Source organism: Cyanistes caeruleus, chromosome 12 (genome assembly GCF_971803275.1).
Source record: "Cyanistes caeruleus chromosome 12, bCyaCae1.hap1.1, whole genome shotgun sequence".
Classification (NCBI taxonomy): domain Eukaryota; kingdom Metazoa; phylum Chordata; class Aves; order Passeriformes; family Paridae; genus Cyanistes; species Cyanistes caeruleus.
In genome coordinates this window covers 15,541,080-15,561,501 of record NC_141712.1, presented here as the reverse complement: position 1 = coordinate 15,561,501, position 20,422 = coordinate 15,541,080, and the positions used below count along the sequence as shown (strand labels likewise).

The following is a 20,422-nucleotide window of genomic DNA, read 5'->3' as shown; positions in this document are numbered from 1 at the left end:
GGGACCCCGAGCTGCAGCTCCCACCGCCCAGAGATTCGGTTTTTAGCCCCAGTGCTGTGCCCAGAGTGGCCGGGTGCTCAAACTGTCCGGCATGAAGGCTGTGCCTGCTGTCCTTGCTGTGTCTGCACTGTGCCCAGCGTGCCTGGGATCCACGGTGTGCCAGGGACTCCTGGGGGGCACGGCATGCTGATCTCCACTCTCTGGTGATCCAGCAGAGGGACACAGGAGATGGAATGAAGTTGCTTCAGGGGAAGTTTAGTTTGGACGTTAGGAAAAGGCTTTTCACAGAGAAAATGGTCAGATACAGGGACAGGCTCCCCAGAGAAGAGGTCATGGCATCAAGCCTGCCAGAGTTAAGGAGCATCTGGAAGATGTTTTTGGTCATATGGTTTGCTTTCAGGTTATCCTGCAATGAACAGGGAGTTGGACTCGATGTTTCTTATGTGTCCCTTCAAACTCAAGACAGCCTGATCCTGTGATACCACAGTTTGATGCTATTGCCAGGATGGAGCCAGCATATTCCATGATACCCCCGGTCACCACAGCACAGCGCTCCAGCAATGCCAGCTGCCCTAGCTGAGGGAACAAACGTCTTTTTTTTTACCCAAAATGGTTAGGTTTTCCTCAAAAGGCTTCATCTTGTGCGGAGATGCGGGAACAGGGACGGCTCAGCCACACCAGAGCTCATTGTGGGGCAGCAGTGCCACGCTGTGCCTGCCCAGCTCCTGCAGCCACCCGTGCGGCATTTCTGTTCGTGACACAGGGCAACAATCCGCTTCAGTCTGAGCCAAATGGGGGCTCCTTGGGAACAGATCTAAGGGGGCCTGCTGGCCATGGCCAGGCTGGAAACCCAGAACTAGAGGAGAAGGGCGCCAGGACAATGATGTTTGGAACACAGGAATGGGTCACTGGCTGCGTCTTTAGGTGACGCGCCCCTGACCAAGGAGGTTTGATTTTTGTACGGGTGAACCCCACAAACCTCCGGATGCTGCAATGCATCCTCGAGCCTGCTGGTGTCACCAAGACACGTATGTCCAAGCAAACACTAAAGACATGCTTGGAAAAAACTTTGCCGGTTTTAGTGCCGGGAGCGGGTTAAAGCCGCAACCGTGCACCGCAGCTCTGGCCAAAGCGCCTGCAAAATCACTTCACCGGCTGCAGGAGACGGCGCCGCTTCCCCTGGCACAAGACGCTAGGATAGGGGCGTAGGAGAGCAAAGCATCCCTCGCCTCCAGCTTTTTGGGGTTGTTTCCAGGAGAAAAAAAAAATCCGATCTTGGAAAGAACACGCACGAGCTTTGCAGCTTTGTTAAAGCAAAATTTAATTTGGTTTTCTCTGTTTCGCTCGATCCTGGGGAGAAGAAGGTGTTGGTGTCCCATGGCATCGATTCCACGTCTCGCGGAACACAAATCCTCTTGGCCGCTAGTGTTTCCCAATTTTTTGTCTGAAAGGCATCCAGCAAAGTAAAAGAGACGGGGGCAAAATGGTGGTTTGGGGTTTTGCCGCTTGGCCAGGAGGGAGCCAGCACGGGTTTGTGTGGGGATGCAGAGGCCCCGTGTCCCCCCAGACACGTGTGTGCAGCCCGGCAACAGCCCCGGGCAAGGTCCCCGCCCGTGCCCACGCGTGTCCGAGCCCCCAGTGCTGCCTGCAGCCCCCGGGACCCCGGGCGTGCGGCCCCCCCGGCCGTGCCACGGGGCAGGACACGCAGCGCGGCCCGGGACCGGCCCCCGGGCGCGGGCGGGGGGCGGGAGCGGCGGCGGGGAGAGGAGGAGGAGGGGGAGGAGGAGGAGACTCGGCCGCAGCGCCCCGGCCCGCACCGCCGCTCCGACACCGCCGGGTGAGGCTCCGGGCCGGGCCGGGCCGGGCCGGGCCGGGCTGGGCTGGGCGGGCGGCGGCACCGGGAAACTTGCGAGAAACTTTGGCGGGGGAGGGGCAGCGCCGGGCCGGGCCGGGCCGCGCCGGGGCGGACGGGGCCGTGGCGAACCGGGCGGGGCCGGGCCGAGCGGTGCCTCCCGGGCGGAGCGGGAGGAATTCCGCCGGAGCGGAGGAATGCGGGGCTCCCGCCGCCCGGGCCGCGGCGGGTGACGAACAGAGCCCGGCGCCAATGCGGGGGCGCGGGGGGCGGATGGGGCCGCCCCCGCCGGGAGCCCGCGGGGAGGGGGCGCGATCCGCCCCTGCCGGTGAGCCACGCGTGCTTCCCGGGGGTGTCCGTGAGCCACGCGTGCTTCCCGGGGCTGTCCCTTGGATGCTCGTGCTCACCCGCGCTCCCCGTGGGTGTTCCAGGGGTCCACGCGTGCTCGCCGCGGGCGCTGCACGGTTGCCGGTTCTCTGCGTGTATTCCCGTGGGTTTTGCGTGGGTGCCTGTGCACCGTCTGTGCTCCCGTGGGCGCTGCCTGTGCCGCGTCCTGACAACGCCTGGGATTCCTCCAGGAGCAGCCCAGAGAGCACGGGCCTGGGCTTGCCGCTGAGCTTTAGCAAAACTTCACCATTTCAGCAAATATCACCAGAAAAATTCGTTCTTTCCCCCATGCAAATCCCAGAACTGCCATCGGCCTCTGCTCCCGCTGCTCCTGCACTGGCTCTCCCAGCCCAGCCGGATTTGGTAGCAGGTCTGGGCTGCACCGTCCCAAAAACCTGCCGGGGCTGCGGCCAGCCGCGGCTGGACCCTGTACTTATCCCATTAGGACGCACAGCAGCCTCCCATTGAGGTTTCCTGGGGCGGTTTGCCTGCCTGGCCGCACCGGGATGTGAGATCCAGGACGGGATGTGAGATCTATGACTGTGGATGTGAAGTCCATGCCGGGATGGAGACACTCAGCACCGGCCCTTTGTTGCGGCATCATCCATCGGAGAGCACATCCAGCTGCCTCGGCAGGCGTCCTGCTGCCACGCCACGCCAATCCAGCAGCTCCGGCTCTCCTTCCGGAGCTGTTCCTGCTTTGCTGGCGCTGGATCCGGGCTGTGACCCTCGCTGGAGCTGCTGGGGTGCAGCAGAGTACCCCAGCTGCAGCACCGGGGATGGTCTTGGATGATGTCAGATGACATGATGCAGATGACATCATGCCAATAACATGTAGATGTTTTCCCTTCGTTGTGGTGCGCTGGCAGAGGTGCCTGCAGAGCCGAGCTGAGACCAGATGCCGGTGGCTGGGCTCTGAGCTGTGGTCCTCATTGAGGGCCTCACCGGTGTCTTCACTGGGCATCGGACTTGGGCCATCCCTCGGCTGCCTCCTGGGGACCTGGCTGGGGACATTGCCAGAGTCCTCCCTGGGGACCCGGCCGGGGTCCATCCCAGGGATCTTGTCACTCAGTGCGCCGCTCCCCAAAACCAGGGACAGTGCCCCTGCCCCCCTTCCCTCCAGCACCTACCGCGGTCCCCAGCTGAGCCCTGCTGTCTCCCGCAGGTCCCTGGGTGCAGGACGGAGAGGGCCATGCCCTAGGGGAGCCCCGCCATGAGCCAAAGCGGGGCCTCGCGCCTGGCCGGCTCCCCGCCGCTGCCCGGGGGCTCGCTCCTGGCCCTGCTGGCCCCCGAGCCCTCCCCGTCCCCCCCCAGCGGGACACCCTCGCCCGGGCCCCCGCCGGCGTTGCTGGAAGGGGACTGGGAAGGGCGGGAGGAGCTGCGGCTGCGGGAGCTGGAGGAGGCGCGGGCGCGGGCGGCGCAGATGGAGAAGACGATGCGGTGGTGGTCGGACTGCACGGCCAACTGGCGTGAGAAGTGGAGCAAGGTGCGAGCCGAGCGCAACCGGGCGCGGGAGGAGGTGCGGCAGCTGCGGCACCGGCTGGAGGCCCTCACCAAGGAGCTGGCCACCCTCCGCCGCGACCGCGACCGCCCGGACGAGCGCCCGCCGCGGCCACCGCCACCGGCCAGCGCCGGCAGCCCAGCCGCTGACGGGGCGGAGGGGGACGCCGGCCCTGAGCAAGAGCCTGTGCGGGATGTGGGGGCTGAGGTGCCCCAAAAAGCCAAGGTGGGGGTGCGGGGCTGCCCCGGGCGAGCAGGGCTGGCGGGGGAACGGGGGAGCTCCTCATTCTTGTGTGCTACCCATGTCCACCCCCAAACCACCACTGCCTGTCCTGTAAAGATGGGCAGTGTGGAGGGACTGCTCTTGGGGCAGGATTGGGAGGGCCAGACCCCTTCGGAGCAGTACAGGGTGATCAGATCCCTCTTGGATTAGTATGGAGGGTGTTAGACCCCCTCCAAGCAGGATTTTGGGCTCAGACCCCTCTAGGAGCAGCATAGGAAGGGCAGACCCCTCTTGAAGCAGTACAGGGCAGTCAGGTCCCTCTTGGAACAGCATTGGAGGGGATCAAATTCCTCAGAGCAGTGTCATGAGGAGATCCAGAGCCATCATAGCCTCACGCAGTGAGATCACATTGGCACTGCCACCGGTCCCTTTCCTGGGGCTTTCCCTTGGAGGCACTAGGCAAAAATCACTGTGCCAGTAGAGGGGATGGTGGCATTGGCAGTGCTGGTGGCATCTCCCAGCCACAGTTTGACTGTCAGGGTGTCCATACAGGCTTCTGGCAGGGGTTTCTGCTGAAGGAAGGAGGAGGAAGGAGGAGGCACCAGGGCAAACTCAGGAATGCTCCCAGCTGCTCCAGCCATCCCTGCTCTGCTGCTGTTGGCTCTGTCACAGGACAGAAGTCACTGCTTGGGGTGCCATGCTGTGACACTTCAGTCCACCTGACACACAGCTGCCAAGTGACAAATCAGAGACTAATGTGAGCATCCCCCACGGGCTCCACACTTGGCCCCCAGGGACATCCTGTCCTCTGGAAACCCCTGCAGCTCATTTACCATGTGGTCAGAGTGCCTGGTGGACAGTAACGCATGTGGCAGTCCTGGGTGAGATCAGTGTCATAAATTGGTTCTAAATTTCTTTATACCAAATTTCCAGCATGGCAGGGAGCTGGCAGCAGAGTGTGGTGATGTATGGGAGCTCCCCTGGGAGGGAAAGTCCGCTTCATCAGCCTTAGAGGATCCCTGGGGAATGGAGGGAGAGGTGCTCTTGGTTAGGGGCTGAGGACTGGGTCCTGTAGGGGCTGGGAAGCCCTCTCACCCTGTCCCCTGTGCTGGGCCACCCACGGTGCCACAGGAGCTGGAGCTGATGGAAAACATCTTGACGAGCAAGCAGGACGAGAGCTGGGAGCAGCGGGGCCCCCGGGCCTCCTTCAGCCGCCAGGAACGAAGCCGCCTGCTCTGGGAGGACGTCAGTGTCGTGGAGGAGGATGCCACCAAAGTCACCGCCCTGAAGCTGAGGCTGGATGAGTCCCAAAAAGTGCTGCTCAAGGAGCGGGAGTGAGTGCTTGGAGCGTCATCCTTGCAGGGTGCCAGCTGATAGCAGCCTGGTCCCCACTGGGATGGCATGTCCCGTGGGGTCCTGCAGTCTGTCACTATCATTGCCTCTCCCCAGGGACAAGCTGGCACTCAGCAAGAACATCGAGAAGCTGGAGGGTGAGCTCAGCCAGTGGAAGATCAAGTACGAGGAGCTCAACAAGAACAAGCAGGAGGTGATGAAGCAGGTGAGTGAGGTGCTTGGGGAACAGAGCTGCCCCAAGGCACAGCCTGTCCCTCACAGGATGGCACATCCTGATGGACATGGTGGCCCACATCCACTTCCCCAACTCCAGGCTGCTTGTTAAAGGTCTTCATTCATTCACTCATCCATTCATCAGTGCTACTGATGCAGTGGGTCCCTCTGTAGAGGTTGGGTGGATGGGTGTGGGCAGGGCTCAGTTGGAAGGTGGGTGTTCACAGCCCCCTTTGGTGCCATGTCTCCCCACAGCTCAACATCCTGAAGGAGATTCATCAGGACGAGCTGGGGCGCATCTCTGAGGACCTGGAGGATGAGCTGGGTGCTCGCTCCAGCATGGACAAGAAACTGGCTGAACTGCGTGCAGAGGTGAGGCCAAAGCCCAGCGTGGGGGACAAAGGGAGCGGTGAGGGGGGTCCTGCTGCCCCCAGCCACCCCTTGCCCTGTCCCAGATGGAGCGGCTGCAGGCAGAGAACGCGGCTGAGTGGGGCCGGCGGGAGCGGCTGGAGACGGAGAAGCTCAACCTGGAGCGGGAGAACAAGAAGCTGCGGGCGCAGATCGAGGACCTGGAGGAGGTGCTGGCTCGCAAGCGGCGCCAGACGGCCAGTGCCCTGGACACTGACCTCAAAACCATCCAGGCTGAGCTCTTCGAGAAGAACAAGGTGCCATAGCAGTGGTGCTGTCCCCCACCACCACATCCCTGGGTGACTCTGTGGTGGGGCTCAGCCTCCACAAGGACTCCCTCAAGCCCAAATTTTGCCACCACCCTTCGAGGGATGGTGGTGACCCCATTCTTGCTCCATCAGCTCCTGGGTAATGGGGTGGGGCAATGGGAGAGGTCCCTGGGGAGGGAGGAGGGGGCACCCAGTGGTGGGGGTGGCTGTCCCATGCTCAGCCCTCTCCCCATGCCCACCACAGGAGCTGGCCGACCTGAAGCACGTCCACACCAAGCTGAAGAAGCAGTACCAGGAGAAGATGGCCGAGCTGGCCCATGCCAATCGCCGCGTGGAGCAGCACGAGGGAGAGGTGAAGAAGCTGCGCCTGAGGGTGGAGGAGCTGAAGAAGGAGCTGGCCCAAGCCGAGGATGAGGTGGGAAAGCTCATGCTGGTGGAGAGGGTCAGGGAGCTGTTCTGCTCCCTACACAGCTGCCAACAGCACCATCCCATCCCATCCCATCCCATCCCATCCCATCCCATCCCATCCCATCCCATCCCATCCCATCCCATCCCATCCCATCCCACAGCTGGATGAAGCCCACAACCAGACGCGGAAGCTGCAGCGGTCGCTGGATGAGCAGACGGAGCAGAGCGAGAGCTTCCAGGTGCAGCTGGAGCACCTGCAGTCACGGTGAGCAGGGGCTGGGTGAGCCACCTAGGGACCAGCAAGGATGGGATGATGTTCTCCTTGCCACCATCCCTCAACCAGCATCCACCTGGCTGAATCCTGGGCTAAGCATGGCCGAAGTGCCTCTGACATCCTCAGAAGGGGCACAGCCATCCTCTGAGCAGTCTTCACCCCACTTTGAGCTGGGTGGCATTCACCTCCCAGTTAAACCAGCACAAGGCTGCCCAGAGGCCAGCCCAGTTTTGTGCTGCTTAGGGTTGCACCCACTGGTACCCATGGCCAGGGCAGGCTCCTAGCATCCCACACAAGTTTGGGGAGGTGGGAGCTGAGTTTTCTTGCCCTTAAAACTTTCCCTGGCCCTGCTTTGCCTCTCCAGCAGTAAAGAGCTGAAATGGCTGTGGGATCGATGCCATGGCTCCAGGAGGCACTGGGGGGGGGGGGTGTTTGTAATCATCCTTTATTTTATTGGGACATCTGCATTAAATCATGGAAGCATAATGGAGGATTTATTGCAACCACCCCCCCCAGACTCCCTGTGTGCTCAACCCTAAATAATTCACGCTTTCCAGTAAAGTGTAGTGCACTGGTTGGATCTCACTGGATCCTGGGCCTTCGGACTTCAAGTTTGATTCATAAATTTTCCTTGATGAATTTTCACGCAAGGGCAAGTAAAGAGCTAAAACCACCACATGTTCCTGGGAAGGGGGATTCCAGGGTTTTTTTGGGGTTCCTCAATTTCAGGGGATGACATCTCCCTTCTCTGCAGTCCTGTCTGGGTCTGTGCTGCCCAGCACAGTGATGTCCAGCCATGGAGGGGTTTAGCCTGTGCCCCACTTGTGCTGAGCACCTTCCACAGCTCCCCAGTTCCATGCTGGAGTGTTGGCCCCAGGCTGCGGGGGCTCATCCTGCGCTCAGAGCTCAGTGAGGGCTGCAGGAAGGAATCTCTCTGGGGTGCAGTCATGCTGTAGGGGTGCAGGGGAGTGGGCTCAGCTTCAGGGCCCTCCCAGGGCCGTGCTGCCACCCCCACCCCAGCAGCTGTCCCTCGCAGGCTGCGGCGGCAGCAGAGTGCCCCACTGTTCGGCAAGATGCGCAGCGCCCGCTTCGGCCCCGACGACGCTGGGGACGGCACCAGTGACCCCGACGAGGATGAGGACCTGCAGATACAGGTGCCCTAGAGCCCAGGGCCAGTGCCACCACCGCAGGATGTCCCACATCAGTCCTCTGCATTCAAGTGCCTGTCGCCACAGGGCCCAGCTGTGCGGTGATCCTTGTATAGATGGGGAAACTGAGGCACGGAGCGGTGGGGAGAAATTTGCCCAGGGGTGCTCCAAAACCCACTGCCTCCTGGACAGTACTGGATGCCCCTTCGCCACAGGCATCTCCTGGAACACTGGTGTGGCCACCAAAGCCAGCATCACTGAGCAGCCCAGGAGGAGGAGGCGCAGGCAGAGAGAGGCACCAAGCCTGGCAGCCACAAACTGCCCACTTCTTTTTATATATATTATATATATGTATGTATTTGTATATGATTTTTTATTATAAATACAGAGCCCAGATGGGCCCGGGCTCTGATGGTGGTGTGAGCTGCTGGTCTGTTCCCCAAAGGAGAGAGGGTGGGGAGGGGACACATCGGGGAGAACGGGCATTTCTTCACCAGCCATGCATGGCCTGGGTGTCACCCACTGGCATCGCTGTCCCCATGCCTGGAGACCAGCCCCGTGTGGGGGTAAAGCCTGTCCCTGGGTCTGTGCTGTGAAAGGTGTTCACCCAGAGGTGCTCACCTGTGGCTGCTGATCACCCCAGCACAGCCCTTTCAGCCCAGCCCCCCAGCACAGGGCCTTGGGGGCTTTGGAGGCGCTCAGACACAACCTTATTAAAAATTAATATTTCGGTGAGCTAATCCCCTCGCTCTGCCTTTTAATTGATTGGCTAAAAGCGCAGCTCTTTGCTGCTCATGGGGTTTTTTTAATGCCCTCTTATTTCCAGCGATTATTCATATTTTTATGGCCCAACAAGTGAGGCCGCGGGGGTGGGGGTGCCTGGGGGCACTTTTAGTCAGAGGCTTGGAAACCAGTTTGGGGGGCACAGAGCAGGGACGAGGTGACACCTGAGCTGGGGACAGACGAGAAGCTGCTGCCGCCGCCCGTCAGTCGCTGCGGGGCGTTCACTCTAAAGCCTAATGATGGAAACCTCTTTCCAGGGCGGCCCGGGGGTGGAGGGGGAGCACCGGGGCGGGGCCGGGCGGGGCCGGGCGGGGCCGGGCGGGGCCGGGCGGGGCCCAGCGGCTCCGGGGCTCGCAGGACGCGGAGGCTCCGGCGGCTCCGCTCGCAGCGGGAGGCCGGGTAAGGCGGGGGGACCGGCGGGGGAACGGGGACCCGCGGAGGGGGTGACACCGGACGGGGCTTGCCCGAGGTTTGGGCTGACGGGGGTGAACGGCCGGGAGGTGACGACGCCCGGAGAGACGTCCCGGTGGGGAGACCTGGGAGTGATGGGTGATGAGGGGTCGGGGGGCGCCGGGTGTGGGGGTGGCAGGTCGGGGATAGGGGGCAGGAGGTGCCCCCCAGCATCTCTGAGTTCCCTTGTGGTGTTCAGGTGCGTGGGGTGATGGGGATGGGGGAATGGGGAGGATATTCTCCTCACAGGGAGCGCTGTCCCCGGCCTCTCTCCAGACAGCGGGAGGTCCCCAGGATGCTGTCCCAGTCGGATTCCCCTGGGCGCTGGGCTTTGGGGACCAGGGCGTCGCTGACATGGAGGAGCATCCCCGGGAAGGGTGCTGTTCTGTTTCCTGGGTTACTGCCTTCTGCCCGGGACTTCTCCACCTGGGAAAGGAACCTGGTCCCCAGCTGGTCCCACCGATCGGGGCTGGGGGAGGCAGCAGGGACCAGGCTGAGCGAGCCCGAGCTCATGGTAGGGCTGGAGAGAGGCTGGGTTACAGCAGGGGGTGCGAGGCTGGGAGCCGGGGTCCCTCTGGCACCGAAAGAGCCCACAGCAGAGCTGGCCTGGCCGTCACCACTGAAGCCAAGCGTCCCTGGCAGCGGGGCCATGTTGCTGCCCAAGCGAGCAGCCTGGAAGGAAGGAGGGGAGTGCGGGAGGTGATGGAGACCTGTGGGCGAGGTCTGGTCTGGGTGTCCCCTCGGACACATGTTGGAGCTGGCGGCAGGGGACTGACCGCTTGTCTGTGCCACCCTGGCTCCACCGTGCTGGCAGGGGTTAACACCGGACTGTTCCACTCGGATGGTTCAGGCAGCGAAGGGAGGAGGAAGAGGAGGAGGAGGAGGGGAAGGAGGAGGAGGAGGACGACAAGGAGGAGGGGGAGGAGGACGAGGAAGATGTCACCCGTCGATCTGTCATTTCTCTTTTCCAGCCAGCATGGGGGACACTGCTAGCACCAAGCTGGGCCGGTGGTGAGACAGGAGGGGTACGGAGGAAGAGGATGGAGAGGGGGGGGCGAAGGTGAAGGCAGCCCCCCCCTCCCAAAATATCCCCTACCCTATCGAGCCATCGCCATGGCGACCAATTTTAACGACATCATCAAGCAGGGCTATGTGAGGATGAAGAGCAAGAAGCTGGGGGTGAGTGCGGATCTTGGGGAATGGGGAGATGTGGGGGAAAACACCCATGGATTTGGGGTGCTGGTTTCCCAGTGAGGTGACGTGGACAGGTCCCTCTTGCGCCATCCTGGCACCCCAAATTTTGGGGTTGAATATGCAGCTTTTTGAGGGCTGTGGAGGCAGAGGCGTGGGGGATGGCAGGGACAGGCCACTTGTTGGTGCCCAAATCACCCACCAGCCCCAGGGGTCCAGCTCCTGCACCGAGGAACACCCCTTCACCTGTCCCAGGTCACCAAGGGTTTGGGGGATGTCTGTGAGCCTTCCCTTTCCCCCGTGCCTCAGTTTCCCTGCAAACACAATTTGGCACGGGGGATGCCCCATACCGGGAGGGGTTGGACCTGCTGGGTGCAAATTAGGGTGGTGTGGGAGTGCAGCACCCATAGGTGGGGGGTCAGGGGGTTTGGTCGCCCATCTCCATGGTTTGGAGCCGGCAGCAACGAGCATGCTGGGTAATTTCATGCTAATTAGGGAGAACAAAGAGGGAGCGGGCTCGTGGAGGGGGGGGGGGGAGGACATGCCTGGGGACGGTGCCCCCACCACCCTCAGAGGCAGGGAATGTAGAAGGGGGGACTGGGAAATGCCAGAACAGCGGTCCCCTTGGGAGCTTTGTCTGTGTTCATTAATTAAGCTCTGTAATTAGCACTGGCGGGGGCAGATGATGGCAGCCCCGGCATACCCTTATCCCCAGCATCTCCTCCTGTCCCCAGGCCAGCAGGGTCAGCAGAACCAGGCGCGGGTCCTGGGGATGGGGACGGGGGATGCGGTGGGGACAGGGGGCTGGGGACCCCCACCTGCACCAAGCCGCCGCCGCGCTCTCTGTCCGGCAGATCTACCGCCGGTGCTGGCTGGTCTTCCGCAAATCCTCCAGCAAAGGGCCCCAGCGCCTGGAGAAATACCCGGATGAGAAGTCGGCGTGCCTGCGGGGGTGCCCCAAGGTGAGGTGGTGCGCTGGAGGGGTGCTGGGGGGCTGCCCGCTGCTCGGGGACCTGTGCCAGAGCAGGTCCTTCCTTGCCTAAACTCGCCGGGTGGCTGCCACCCCATGCGCTCTGGAGGGGGATGCGGCTGGGTCTGGGTGCTACAGGTGTCAGGGTCTGGGAGCAGCTGGGAACACGGTCTGGGATCAGCCCTCGGTGACCCCCAACTCCTCTGCAGGTCACCGAGATCAGCAATGTCAAGTGCATCACGCGGCTGCCCAAGGAGACCAAGAGACAGGCGGTGGCCATCGTTTTTACCGACGACTCCGCCCGGACCTTCACCTGCGACTCGGGTACGGGGCAGGGCCCAGGGCAGCCGGGCTGGGGGTGCGGGGTGGGGCACCCCGGCGTGGCCAGGGTCGCCCAGGGGCTGCCGTGGTGCCTTGCAGAGCTGGAGGCGGAGGAGTGGTACAAGACGCTGTCGGTGGAGTGCCTGGGCGCCCGCCTGAACGACATCAGCCTGGGGGAGCCCGACCTGCTGGCGCCCGGCGTGCAGTGCGAGCAGACGGGTGAGCGCGGCGGCGGGTGCTCGCCCGGGGCTCCGCCTCGCTGCACCCCCAGCAGATTCTTTTATTTTCTATTTTTTTTCCCCTCTCCAGACCGGTTCAACGTGTTCCTCCTCCCCTGCCCCAACCTGGACGTTTATGGCGAGTGTAAGCTGCAGATCACCCACGAAAACATCTACCTCTGGGACACGCACAACCCGCGGGTGAAGCTGGTCTCCTGGCCCCTCTGCTCCCTGCGCCGCTACGGCCGCGACGCCACCCGCTTCACCTTCGAGGCCGGACGGTGAGATGTCACCCTTGCCAGGACAGGGATCACGGCTGTGTGCCTTTGTCCAGCTGGGCAGTGGCGCTGCTGGCATCACCACAGGGCAGGCCTGAGGCTGGGGTGATGGCCGTGGCTTGTACTGTGTGCCCATGGCAGGCGGGGCCTGGAGCTGGTTCTGGTCCCAGATCAACACCATGAAGGGGACGGGATGTAGGCACAGCTGTAACAGTACGGGAAGCTGCAGCAGCTGCCATCTGGGGTGGGTTTTGTTTATCATCCCTTGGCCTGAAGACCTTGGTGACGTGCTGTGCCCTGTCCCCACAGGATGTGTGATGCTGGAGAAGGTCTCTACACCTTCCAGACGCAGGAGGGTGAGCAGATCTACCAGCGCGTGCACAGCGCCACATTGGCCATTGCTGAGCAGCACAAGAAGGTCCTGCTGGAGATGGAGAAGAACGTCAGGGTGAGCTCCAGCCCATGCTGAGGGGGGTCACAGCTGGGGGAGACTCTGGGGGCCCTGTGTCACCCTCCTCCCCCACCATCCACTGCAGCTGCTGAACAAGGGCACTGAGCACTTCTCCTACCCCTGCACCCCCACGACCATGCTGCCCCGCAGCGCCTACTGGCACCACATCACTGGCTCCCAGAACATGGCCGAGTCCTCCAGCTATGCTGGTGAGTCTCTGCACCCCATCCCAAGGAGATGCTGCTCCTCCAACCCCCAGAGCTTTCCCCACCAGGTGAGCCCACCCTATTTTGTCCCCAGGGGAGGCGTATGCAGGCGCCCAGGCCAGCTCGGACACCGACCTCCTCAACAGGTTCATCTTGCTGAAGCCAAAGTCCTCCAAAAGCGACAAGCCTGAAAGCAGGGAGCCCACATCATCCCCGTGAGCTGGTGTGGAGGGACTGTGGCAGGGGTCCCCTTTTTCTTCTCTAAGGGATGGCAAGGACATAGGCAGTCACCCCTCAGAATCTCCAGGAGACTGAGCTGGGGCACCTCAGTGCTGAGACCTTAGGAAGCAGGCACTGGCTCACGCCCTGGTCTGGCGTTAGTGGAGGCAATGGCTGGCTCAGCCTCAACTGACTTCAAATATATATAGAATATCTGTATTGTAAGAGATATTTCCTTCTCACATGAATGCAAATGTGGTGGCTGCTGAAGAGCCCTTGGGCAGATGCTCAGAGGTTTTTGACTCTCGGGGATCCAACTGGGAAGTGAAGAGAGGTGGAGGGGGGTCAAGAAATTTGGAGTTTTCTGCATGGCAGGAAGGCTGGAGCATCACTCTGCCATGGCCATGGAGCAGCATCGGAGGATGCAGCTGTGCCAGGCTGATAGTGCAGGGTCCCACCCCTCCATGAAGAGCTGGGTGCTCCTGAGGACACCCTGCTCACATCTCTGAGCTGATTTTTGCACTTCTTCAAGCTATTTAAACACTCGCTGTAGAATTGAGATGTCTCAGGAGAAACTGGTTTTCCTTCCAGGGGGTTGGCTGGGGTGAGCGGCTGGACAGAGCCAAGCTCCCTGGCTTCTCCCACCCCAACACCCCTCACTCCTCCCACAGCTGTGTCCCCCTGCCATGCCCCCGGTTTATCTGCTGGTGGGCAACCACGGGACTGGTTTTGGCCAGTAGCATCTGTCTCTCAAGGGGCAGCTTTGTGCATAGGAGAAGCCCCAGGGCAGAGAAACCCATGCTGATGGGGAGAGAGCCACATTCCTCTGTGCATTCCCATAGCCCTCACTCCCTCCTCACCCACTGGAGGTGGAACTGGGCTTTATGTGCTGAACTTAAAAGCAATTGATTTTTTCTAGTTCTCCTATTTATTGACCTCCTTTAGAAGGGCTATCTTTTTATTGCCGTGCAAACCTTGGTGTTTCTTTGGAGTCTTCTTTCTGTCTGGATTGGATGCTTGATGGTTTTATTTCTGCCCTTTAAAGCTCCGGGTCCATGTGTTGGGCACAGGGAGTGTTGTGATGTGGGAATCTGTGGTCTGTAAATACTGTGTTTCAGGGTGGTGTAGCTTGTGGCTGAAGGGACATGGGGACAGAGAAAGGCTGCTCCTCATAGCGTGGCTGGGCACAGAGGGGCTCTGGACCCTAGCACTGCCCAGCAGTGTGTCCTCCCTGGGGTGAGAGGCGGAACCTGCTCTCTTTTCCTGGCTACACACCTCATCCGGAAAAGATTTAACATTTGTTACCAAAAATGTTTGGGTTTTCTCTTTTTTTAAGGAGTTGCTCAATGAATAAACAACCCTTATCCACATCCACCCTTCCTGTTTGTCTGTTCCATCCAAGCACGCTCGGGAAGCGCAAGTGGGAGTAGTGCATGCCAGAGAGAAAAATGCTGATGGGGGGAGATTTCCTGAGGTTCCTGGCAGCACACTTGGCTCAGGGCTTTGTTCTGCCTCCAGCCATGGCCAGGACATTTCAAATGTAGCCTTAAAACCACTGGGATAGGAAGAAGGGTGGAGTGAGTTGCCACTCTCCATCAAACAACCCTGAGTGGAACAGGATGCCAGCATGTCACTGTCACCCTCACCTCCAGCTGCCTGTGGCTCTGGGGATGTGCCAGGCCAGTAGTGGCTCGAAGGAGTTTAAAGGCACACAATCTCCCAGCTCTCCCAGAGCTGTGCCAGGTTAGCTGTCCATGCCATGACTATGTGGCAGCACTGGCCTCAAGGTAAGACAGCCATGCCAGCCACAACAGTGATCCCTCCAGGGACAGGGACATGGGCAGCCACACTGCAGCCACCTCTGCCATGGCAAGGAAATGGAAGCAGCAGCCTGAAGGGAAAGGCAATGCTGACATGGGCTGTTCTCCCCAGCTCAGCATGACCCTACCACCACCCCCTGAACTGTCCCCATCCACACCGGGAGGAGCACAAGGGCACACCGGCTTTCCCCTCCCTCTCAGCCCCATGGTACAGGAGCTGCAGGTCTCCCAGGAAAGTGTCACCAAGAAGCACATCCCAAGTCATGCTGGCCAGTGATGGAGGGGAAGAGGAGGGGTGACAAAGGCCGTTGCTTTCAGCCACTGCCAGGGGCGTCAGGGCATGGGACCTGCACCAAACTCCAGCCCAGCACATGCTGGGGACTGTGGGCACAATGAAAGGTATCAGCCAGCAGCCATTACTGACAGACCATGTGCCACCCAGCTCCTGAAAAAAGGGTTATACAGCACAGGGGTGGAGTCTGTTCCAGAGGATTCTGTAAGTACAGCTTTGCCTGCCTGGCCCAGCTGGGCTTCCCTGCAGCGCTGCCTTCTGCAGCATCTCGCCCACCCTGGCCTCAAACATCTGCTTTAAACACATCACTGGATCAATGAACGCCCGGCTGCCTGCAGGAGGGGTGCTGCTCTCCTCAGGAGATAATGTCACAAGCAGCAATCAGCAGCAGCAAGCAGTGCTCCCTCCAAAGCAGATCTCATTAAGTTAATGCCTATTGGAGAGAAGTAAATGATGTGACATCCCCTCCAGCAGCCTTGGATGAGCTTCCAGGGATGACAGAAAAAATCGGGGGTAAGGCTTTATTCAGCACAGTAAAGAATACACATGTAAATAAAGTAGGGTTGTGTAACAAAGGTACACACTTCCCAATCCCAAACATCACATGGCCAAAATCCAACACCAGAACAAAAACTCCAGGATCGCTTGGAGACAAAGCCTGTCCCAGCTAAGATGCTCACTGACTGATTCCCTTCCTATTTTATCCTACACACCATAATGGCTTTCCCTGGGAAGGAGGGCCAGGGAAGAGCTGTCACCAACCAAGTGCTGGGCCAGGAAAGGCAGAGGGAGATGATGGGGAGGCAAAAGCCTCTCCCCAGATCTCAGCCAGGCATCACTCGCAGCTCACGGTACTCTCTTGCAAGGGCCACCTCAGTTGATAGTGAGGACATCACTCTGGATCTCGTGGCTCAGCTGTGTCTGGAGATCACTCAGTTTCTTCTTGAGGCCGGACAGTGCAGACAGGACAATGGTCTCAGGGCGCAGAGAACCACAGGACTCCACGTTGTAATAAAACCTGAGGTCACAAGGCAGAGGGTTAAGTCACCATCACCTCTTCAAGGAGGTGCAAACCCAGACTGCACATCATTCCAGCCCATCCACAACCATAGCAGGGAGATCTGCCTAGAATCCCAACCACCATCATAATCATCACCATCATCATTAACCTCCCAAGCAGGCAACAGCCAGTGCTGCCCCTCTACAACCATCACACCAATACTCAACTTCATGGGCTGCAAGAGCACTTCTGGGATTGATTTCTGTTCAGCACTGTGATCTGTGAGCCAGCAGCCCCAAGCCAGGGACTAAAGCTGGCTGAGGCACTTTTGCAGTGCAAATAACACCCAGCAATCAGAGCATGAGACACATACAGGTGAATGAATACCTTAAGCCAGGGTATTTTCCCCACAGGCCTCACACCTCACTGAGTGTGCACCGCCCTGCCTGGCAACATGAACTCAGGAAAACTGTCTAGTATCTCCCAGAGGGGAAAAGCTGCCACATCTGGGTATATCACCTTTAAACGCCAGCTCCTGCCCTGCTTTTCAGGGAATGTCAGCTCACTGGGCTGGTGATTTCAGCACAGTGTAGACACTCTTCTATTAATGAGAGCCTGTGGGATGGATCCAGCCAGTCACCCCATCTTCCAGCTGCAGCACTGCATTCAGCTCCCTACCTCTCTGGCTTCCCGTTGGGGTCGTAGGGAGCCTGAGCATCCTCATCATCGATCTCCGAGTACTCACTCTTGGGCCTGGAATCAGAGAGCAGGAGAGGTTACACAGAGCCCCTGCCCCAGCCTGGCCCCACAGAGCCCAGGCACTCAGCTTGGCCCCACAGATTGAGCACGTTCAGCACACAGCAGGGTGGGTATCAGACATCAAGTCACAGAAATAAGCTCAGTCACACATTTCGCTTTCTGGCTCCTCATTAATGCCACAGAGTCATCCAGCAGCACTGGAAGAAGGAAATCAGCCCTGCTCTCCCCAAACTCAGTAAGCCCTGTGCTCTGGCTCCATCCATCTGGCTCCAGTGTGCTCTCAGTGACAGGATGTCTGCTGGATGATCACTGGGATACAGAGCCAGGAGCAGCTCAGGTATCCATTCATGAGAAGTGATGCTGGATAAAGTCCTCACCCAGGCCAAAGCAGGGCAGCAGCTTTCTGAAAGTAAAATCTTATCACTTTAGGATGAGAAGCTGTGTGCAACTTGTGCAGAATGGTATTTCAGAGGAGAGGAAAGGGCCAGAGAGGGGAACCCTGCCAGAGCTCAGGCTCCAGGAGTGAGGAGATGTATGGGTTAAATCACAGCAATCCTGGGCTTTGTCAAGCTAGGCTGAAAAATCTGTCTTACAACCCAACCTTCCACTCTTTGCTCTCATAGCAACTTCTTTCATCTCACATGGATCTGTTCCTTCCTCAGACCTTATTCTGACCTACAAAACACTTGCACAGGGAAGAAAAAAAAAATCAACAAGTGGTGGAAAATAGCATGAAAGTGAGGCAAACTAGCAGTGATGGTACATGAGGGAGGACAACAGATGACCACAAACCAGTCCACCTTGTGTGCAGCTGCAAATAAATGACTGGCCTTGCTACCCAACTGCAGGAGCAGAGTCTGTGTGAGAGGATGTGGCAGGCATGGTCCCCATGATCCCCAAATCATCCCCAGGGCTGAAGTGTAAGTTGTCGCCTGCTGGAAAACCTTTCCCAGTCCCTGCAGACAGACAGCAGGACATACCACTCCTCTGGTTTGGGGTACACCGTGTGCCTCAGCGCGTTGTCGGGGTCGTACTCGAAGGCCACGCCAGCCGTGGGGTTCCACTTGGCGTGTTCCTTGCCAAAGCCCTTCTTGGCATAGGCTCGCAGCCGCAGCTCCTGCCCCTTCCGCAGCTTCACAATCAGGATGTCTGCAAAAGCACATGCCTGTCTGAGAAGGCTGCAGAGAAGAAATGATGTGCAGGATCACACTGCAGCAAAGGCAGATTTTTGGTGCCCGGGAAGATGTCACCAGGGTTTGCTTGGACTCTTAGAGGGGCTCAGCTGTGTCCCCAGAACAGCTAAGTAAAAAGGAGCTGCACAGGCCCCCAGTAACACATCATTTCACCTCCTTGCTGTCTCTAAGCTCTCATAAGCAGACACAGAAACACCCTCTGACACAGGACTTCAGTTCTGGGGCAATCTGAGCGGCATTAAGACAAGATGTTACCCCATTCATGCAGTGACACCAGCTGCTCAGAAGTGTCATATTTACAGCCGTCTTACAGTTAAGAAAAGTTAATTTCCTCCTACAGTTCTTATTTCCAGTGACCCACCACTCACCATCCTGCTCCACATAGTCATTGGGGTCGTTGTCTCTGCTCCGAGATGTCACCTGCAGCAGCCAAACAAAACCAAGCAAATTAGGGACAAGATCAGCTTGGATGAGTGCTCCAGCACAGCACATCTGCCTGGTTCCCAAGGTCACTCCCACAACTGCTACAGATGACACACAGTGCTCAGCACCTCAGCCAAAGGCAAGTAGCAGACAGCAGGCTCCAGCTGGGCACTGTCACCAGGCAGCAGGAGCAGCCCAGGTTGTGGTGACATCTGGATCCACCTTAACAGTGTACTAGAACATTCTCTGTAAGTCCCTTCGCCTCTGTCCGACTTCGGCACCACCAACCCTCCCCAAGATGACTGCACAGAAGCTGTTTGGCAGCACTGCCCTGGCTCAGGCTCCTCACACTCTGCAAGCCAGAGGCCTCAGGGCAGCCAAAGAGTTTGGGATTTGGGGTGCAGGATGAGGCCACACTGCTTTGCACCTCATCAGACAGCAAATGAAGGCCAATGCGGCAAAGACAAGGAGCACACTGGCACACACACTGCTTCTGCTGATATTCCTGCTTTTCTCTCCCACCATGGTTTAAGTGGAGCTTTAGGCAATGTGAAATGTGCTCAGTGTGTCTGTGTTGTGTGTGTTTGCACCCCACCTCAGCAGGAATGCAGAGCAGGATGGCACTGACCGGGATGACGCGGGGGTTGTTGGAGATGAGGTCGCGGGATGTCACGTGCCGAGTCTGGTCTTCGTTGCAGCGAACGTCCAGTGTGAACTCCACGGAGCACTCGGGGCAGAACTCGTCACATGTGCAGTCCTGGCACACACACAGGTTCCTTATGCAACAAACTGCCAGAGCTCCCCATCAGATCAAACACCTACCACCCTCAGAATGATTCCCCACAGCATTTTGCTGGACTCACTCTGGAGTATTGCATCTTATCCACAATGTCATCGCTGGTGAGCGGGATGAGACCTGTGCGAAGCAGGAAACCAGAGGAACGTCTGAGTGAGACCACAAGAACCCCTAACCCTCCTGCCAAGACAGGTGGAGGAACAGCACCTGACAGAGGTGCTTCAGCATCTCTGCGTTCTGCTTTTGCCCACAACACACCTTCATCTTCCTCCCCACCTCAGCACTCACCCAGTCTGTGTGCAATGAATTCATCGTGGAGCACAGAGGAGTTGGCGTCTATCTGGACCCAGTCAATGGCTTCAGAAAAGAGAAAGTCACAAACTGAGAAATATTCATGTGAGGAAAAGCCAGCTTGTGAGGGCACAGAAAACATCACAGAGACTGCAGAGATACACTGAGGCAGCATCTGCAGGGCACAGTACTGGCTGAATGCGGGTAAGGAGAGCCAAAAGCAGAGGGGACGTGTGGGAGAACACGGAGGGCAGCCCAAGGGACTGGGACCACAGGCAAGCAAAAGGCCTCACCTATGATGGGGACTTCTGCAATGAACACTCTTCGAATGGAATTTGCCACCCTGAGGGAAGGAAACATCCGTGTTTAGGCATGAGGGGGAGTGAGGCTGCGGGCCCGCACAGACGCTGTGGGGCTTTGCCTCAGAGACCCTGCCCCGCCGCACCGGCGGTCCGCGGGGAGGCCTGGTCCACGGGGCCACCCCCGGCCGCTTCACCCCCGGGCCCGCCCGGCCCGGCCCCGCCCCGCGGCGGTGCTCACGCCAGGTCCGTGTTCTCGATGATGAACTTGACGTTCTCGTCCGTCAGCTCGGTGATGCGCACGGTGGGCTGATTGGCGTACGGCATGGCTGCCGCGCCCCGGCCCCGATCCCGCCGCCCGGAGCGCCCGCCCGGTCCGCCCCGCCCCGCTCCCCCCGGCCCCGGTGCGCCCGCAAAAAGAGTCCGT

General features: G+C 59.4%; 3 protein-coding genes across 12 annotated transcripts; 2 read left to right on the top strand and 1 right to left on the bottom strand.

Moving 5' to 3' along the window:
* The first annotated feature begins 1,787 nt into the window (after window positions 1-1,787).
* CCDC102A (coiled-coil domain containing 102A) lies at window positions 1,788-8,447 on the top strand. Its single transcript, XM_086847479.1, has 9 exons — window positions 1,788-1,837; window positions 3,405-3,965; window positions 5,094-5,296; window positions 5,412-5,520; window positions 5,784-5,900; window positions 5,984-6,193; window positions 6,450-6,620; window positions 6,775-6,878; window positions 7,924-8,447. The coding sequence occupies exons 2-9, from the start codon at window positions 3,453-3,455 to the stop codon at window positions 8,048-8,050; spliced, it is 1,554 nt and encodes a 517-aa protein (XP_086703605.1). The 5' UTR covers window positions 1,788-1,837; window positions 3,405-3,452; the 3' UTR covers window positions 8,051-8,447.
* Window positions 8,448-9,138: 691 nt separating this feature from the next.
* Window positions 9,139-14,492, top strand: DOK4 (docking protein 4). 10 transcript variants are annotated; one of them, XM_086847508.1, is made up of 9 exons: window positions 9,139-9,217; window positions 10,240-10,447; window positions 11,314-11,421; window positions 11,639-11,753; window positions 11,850-11,969; window positions 12,060-12,249; window positions 12,556-12,694; window positions 12,783-12,906; window positions 12,998-14,492. In XM_086847508.1, exons 2-9 carry the CDS (start codon window positions 10,382-10,384, stop codon window positions 13,120-13,122), a joined length of 987 nt encoding a protein of 328 aa, XP_086703634.1. In that variant the 5' UTR covers window positions 9,139-9,217; window positions 10,240-10,381; the 3' UTR covers window positions 13,123-14,492. The 10 variants fall into 10 exon arrangements, with proteins under 10 accessions (XP_086703634.1, XP_086703640.1, XP_086703637.1 ...); XM_086847514.1 differs by having other exon boundaries at window positions 9,145-9,217; window positions 13,050-14,492; XM_086847511.1 differs by having other exon boundaries at window positions 9,145-9,217; window positions 12,783-12,971; window positions 13,050-14,492.
* A 1,249-nt stretch (window positions 14,493-15,741) lies between these two features.
* Window positions 15,742-20,393, bottom strand: POLR2C (RNA polymerase II subunit C). The gene is made up of 9 exons (XM_023934577.2): window positions 20,237-20,393; window positions 19,990-20,039; window positions 19,694-19,762; window positions 19,473-19,525; window positions 19,238-19,366; window positions 18,555-18,606; window positions 17,974-18,142; window positions 16,913-16,987; window positions 15,742-16,252 (listed from the first exon to the last, which is right to left on the bottom strand). Exons 1-9 carry the CDS (start codon window positions 20,320-20,322, stop codon window positions 16,108-16,110), a joined length of 828 nt encoding a protein of 275 aa, XP_023790345.2. The 5' UTR covers window positions 20,323-20,393; the 3' UTR covers window positions 15,742-16,107.
* Window positions 20,394-20,422: the final 29 nt, after the last annotated feature.

Excerpts from the sequence above, each read along its gene's own strand:
- CCDC102A (XM_086847479.1), top strand. The coding sequence starts at position 3,453 with ATGAGCCAAAGCGGGGCCTCGCGCCTGGCCGGCTCCCCGCCGCTGCCC. Across the intron at positions 5,297-5,411 it reads GTGCTGCTCAAGGAGCGGGA|GGACAAGCTGGCACTCAGCA; the intron begins GTGAGTGCTTGG and ends GCCTCTCCCCAG. Across the intron at positions 6,879-7,923 it reads CTGGAGCACCTGCAGTCACG|GCTGCGGCGGCAGCAGAGTG; the intron begins GTGAGCAGGGGC and ends TGTCCCTCGCAG.
- DOK4 (XM_086847508.1), top strand. The coding sequence starts at position 10,382 with ATGGCGACCAATTTTAACGACATCATCAAGCAGGGCTATGTGAGGATG. Across the intron at positions 10,448-11,313 it reads TGAAGAGCAAGAAGCTGGGG|ATCTACCGCCGGTGCTGGCT; the intron begins GTGAGTGCGGAT and ends TCTGTCCGGCAG. Across the intron at positions 11,754-11,849 it reads GACCTTCACCTGCGACTCGG|AGCTGGAGGCGGAGGAGTGG; the intron begins GTACGGGGCAGG and ends GGTGCCTTGCAG.
- POLR2C (XM_023934577.2), bottom strand. The coding sequence starts at position 20,322 with ATGCCGTACGCCAATCAGCCCACCGTGCGCATCACCGAGCTGACGGAC. Across the intron at positions 19,367-19,472 it reads ATAAGATGCAATACTCCAGA|GACTGCACATGTGACGAGTT; the intron begins GTGAGTCCAGCA and ends TGTGTGTGCCAG. Across the intron at positions 16,253-16,912 it reads CCCAACGGGAAGCCAGAGAG|GTTTTATTACAACGTGGAGT; the intron begins GTAGGGAGCTGA and ends TTGTGACCTCAG.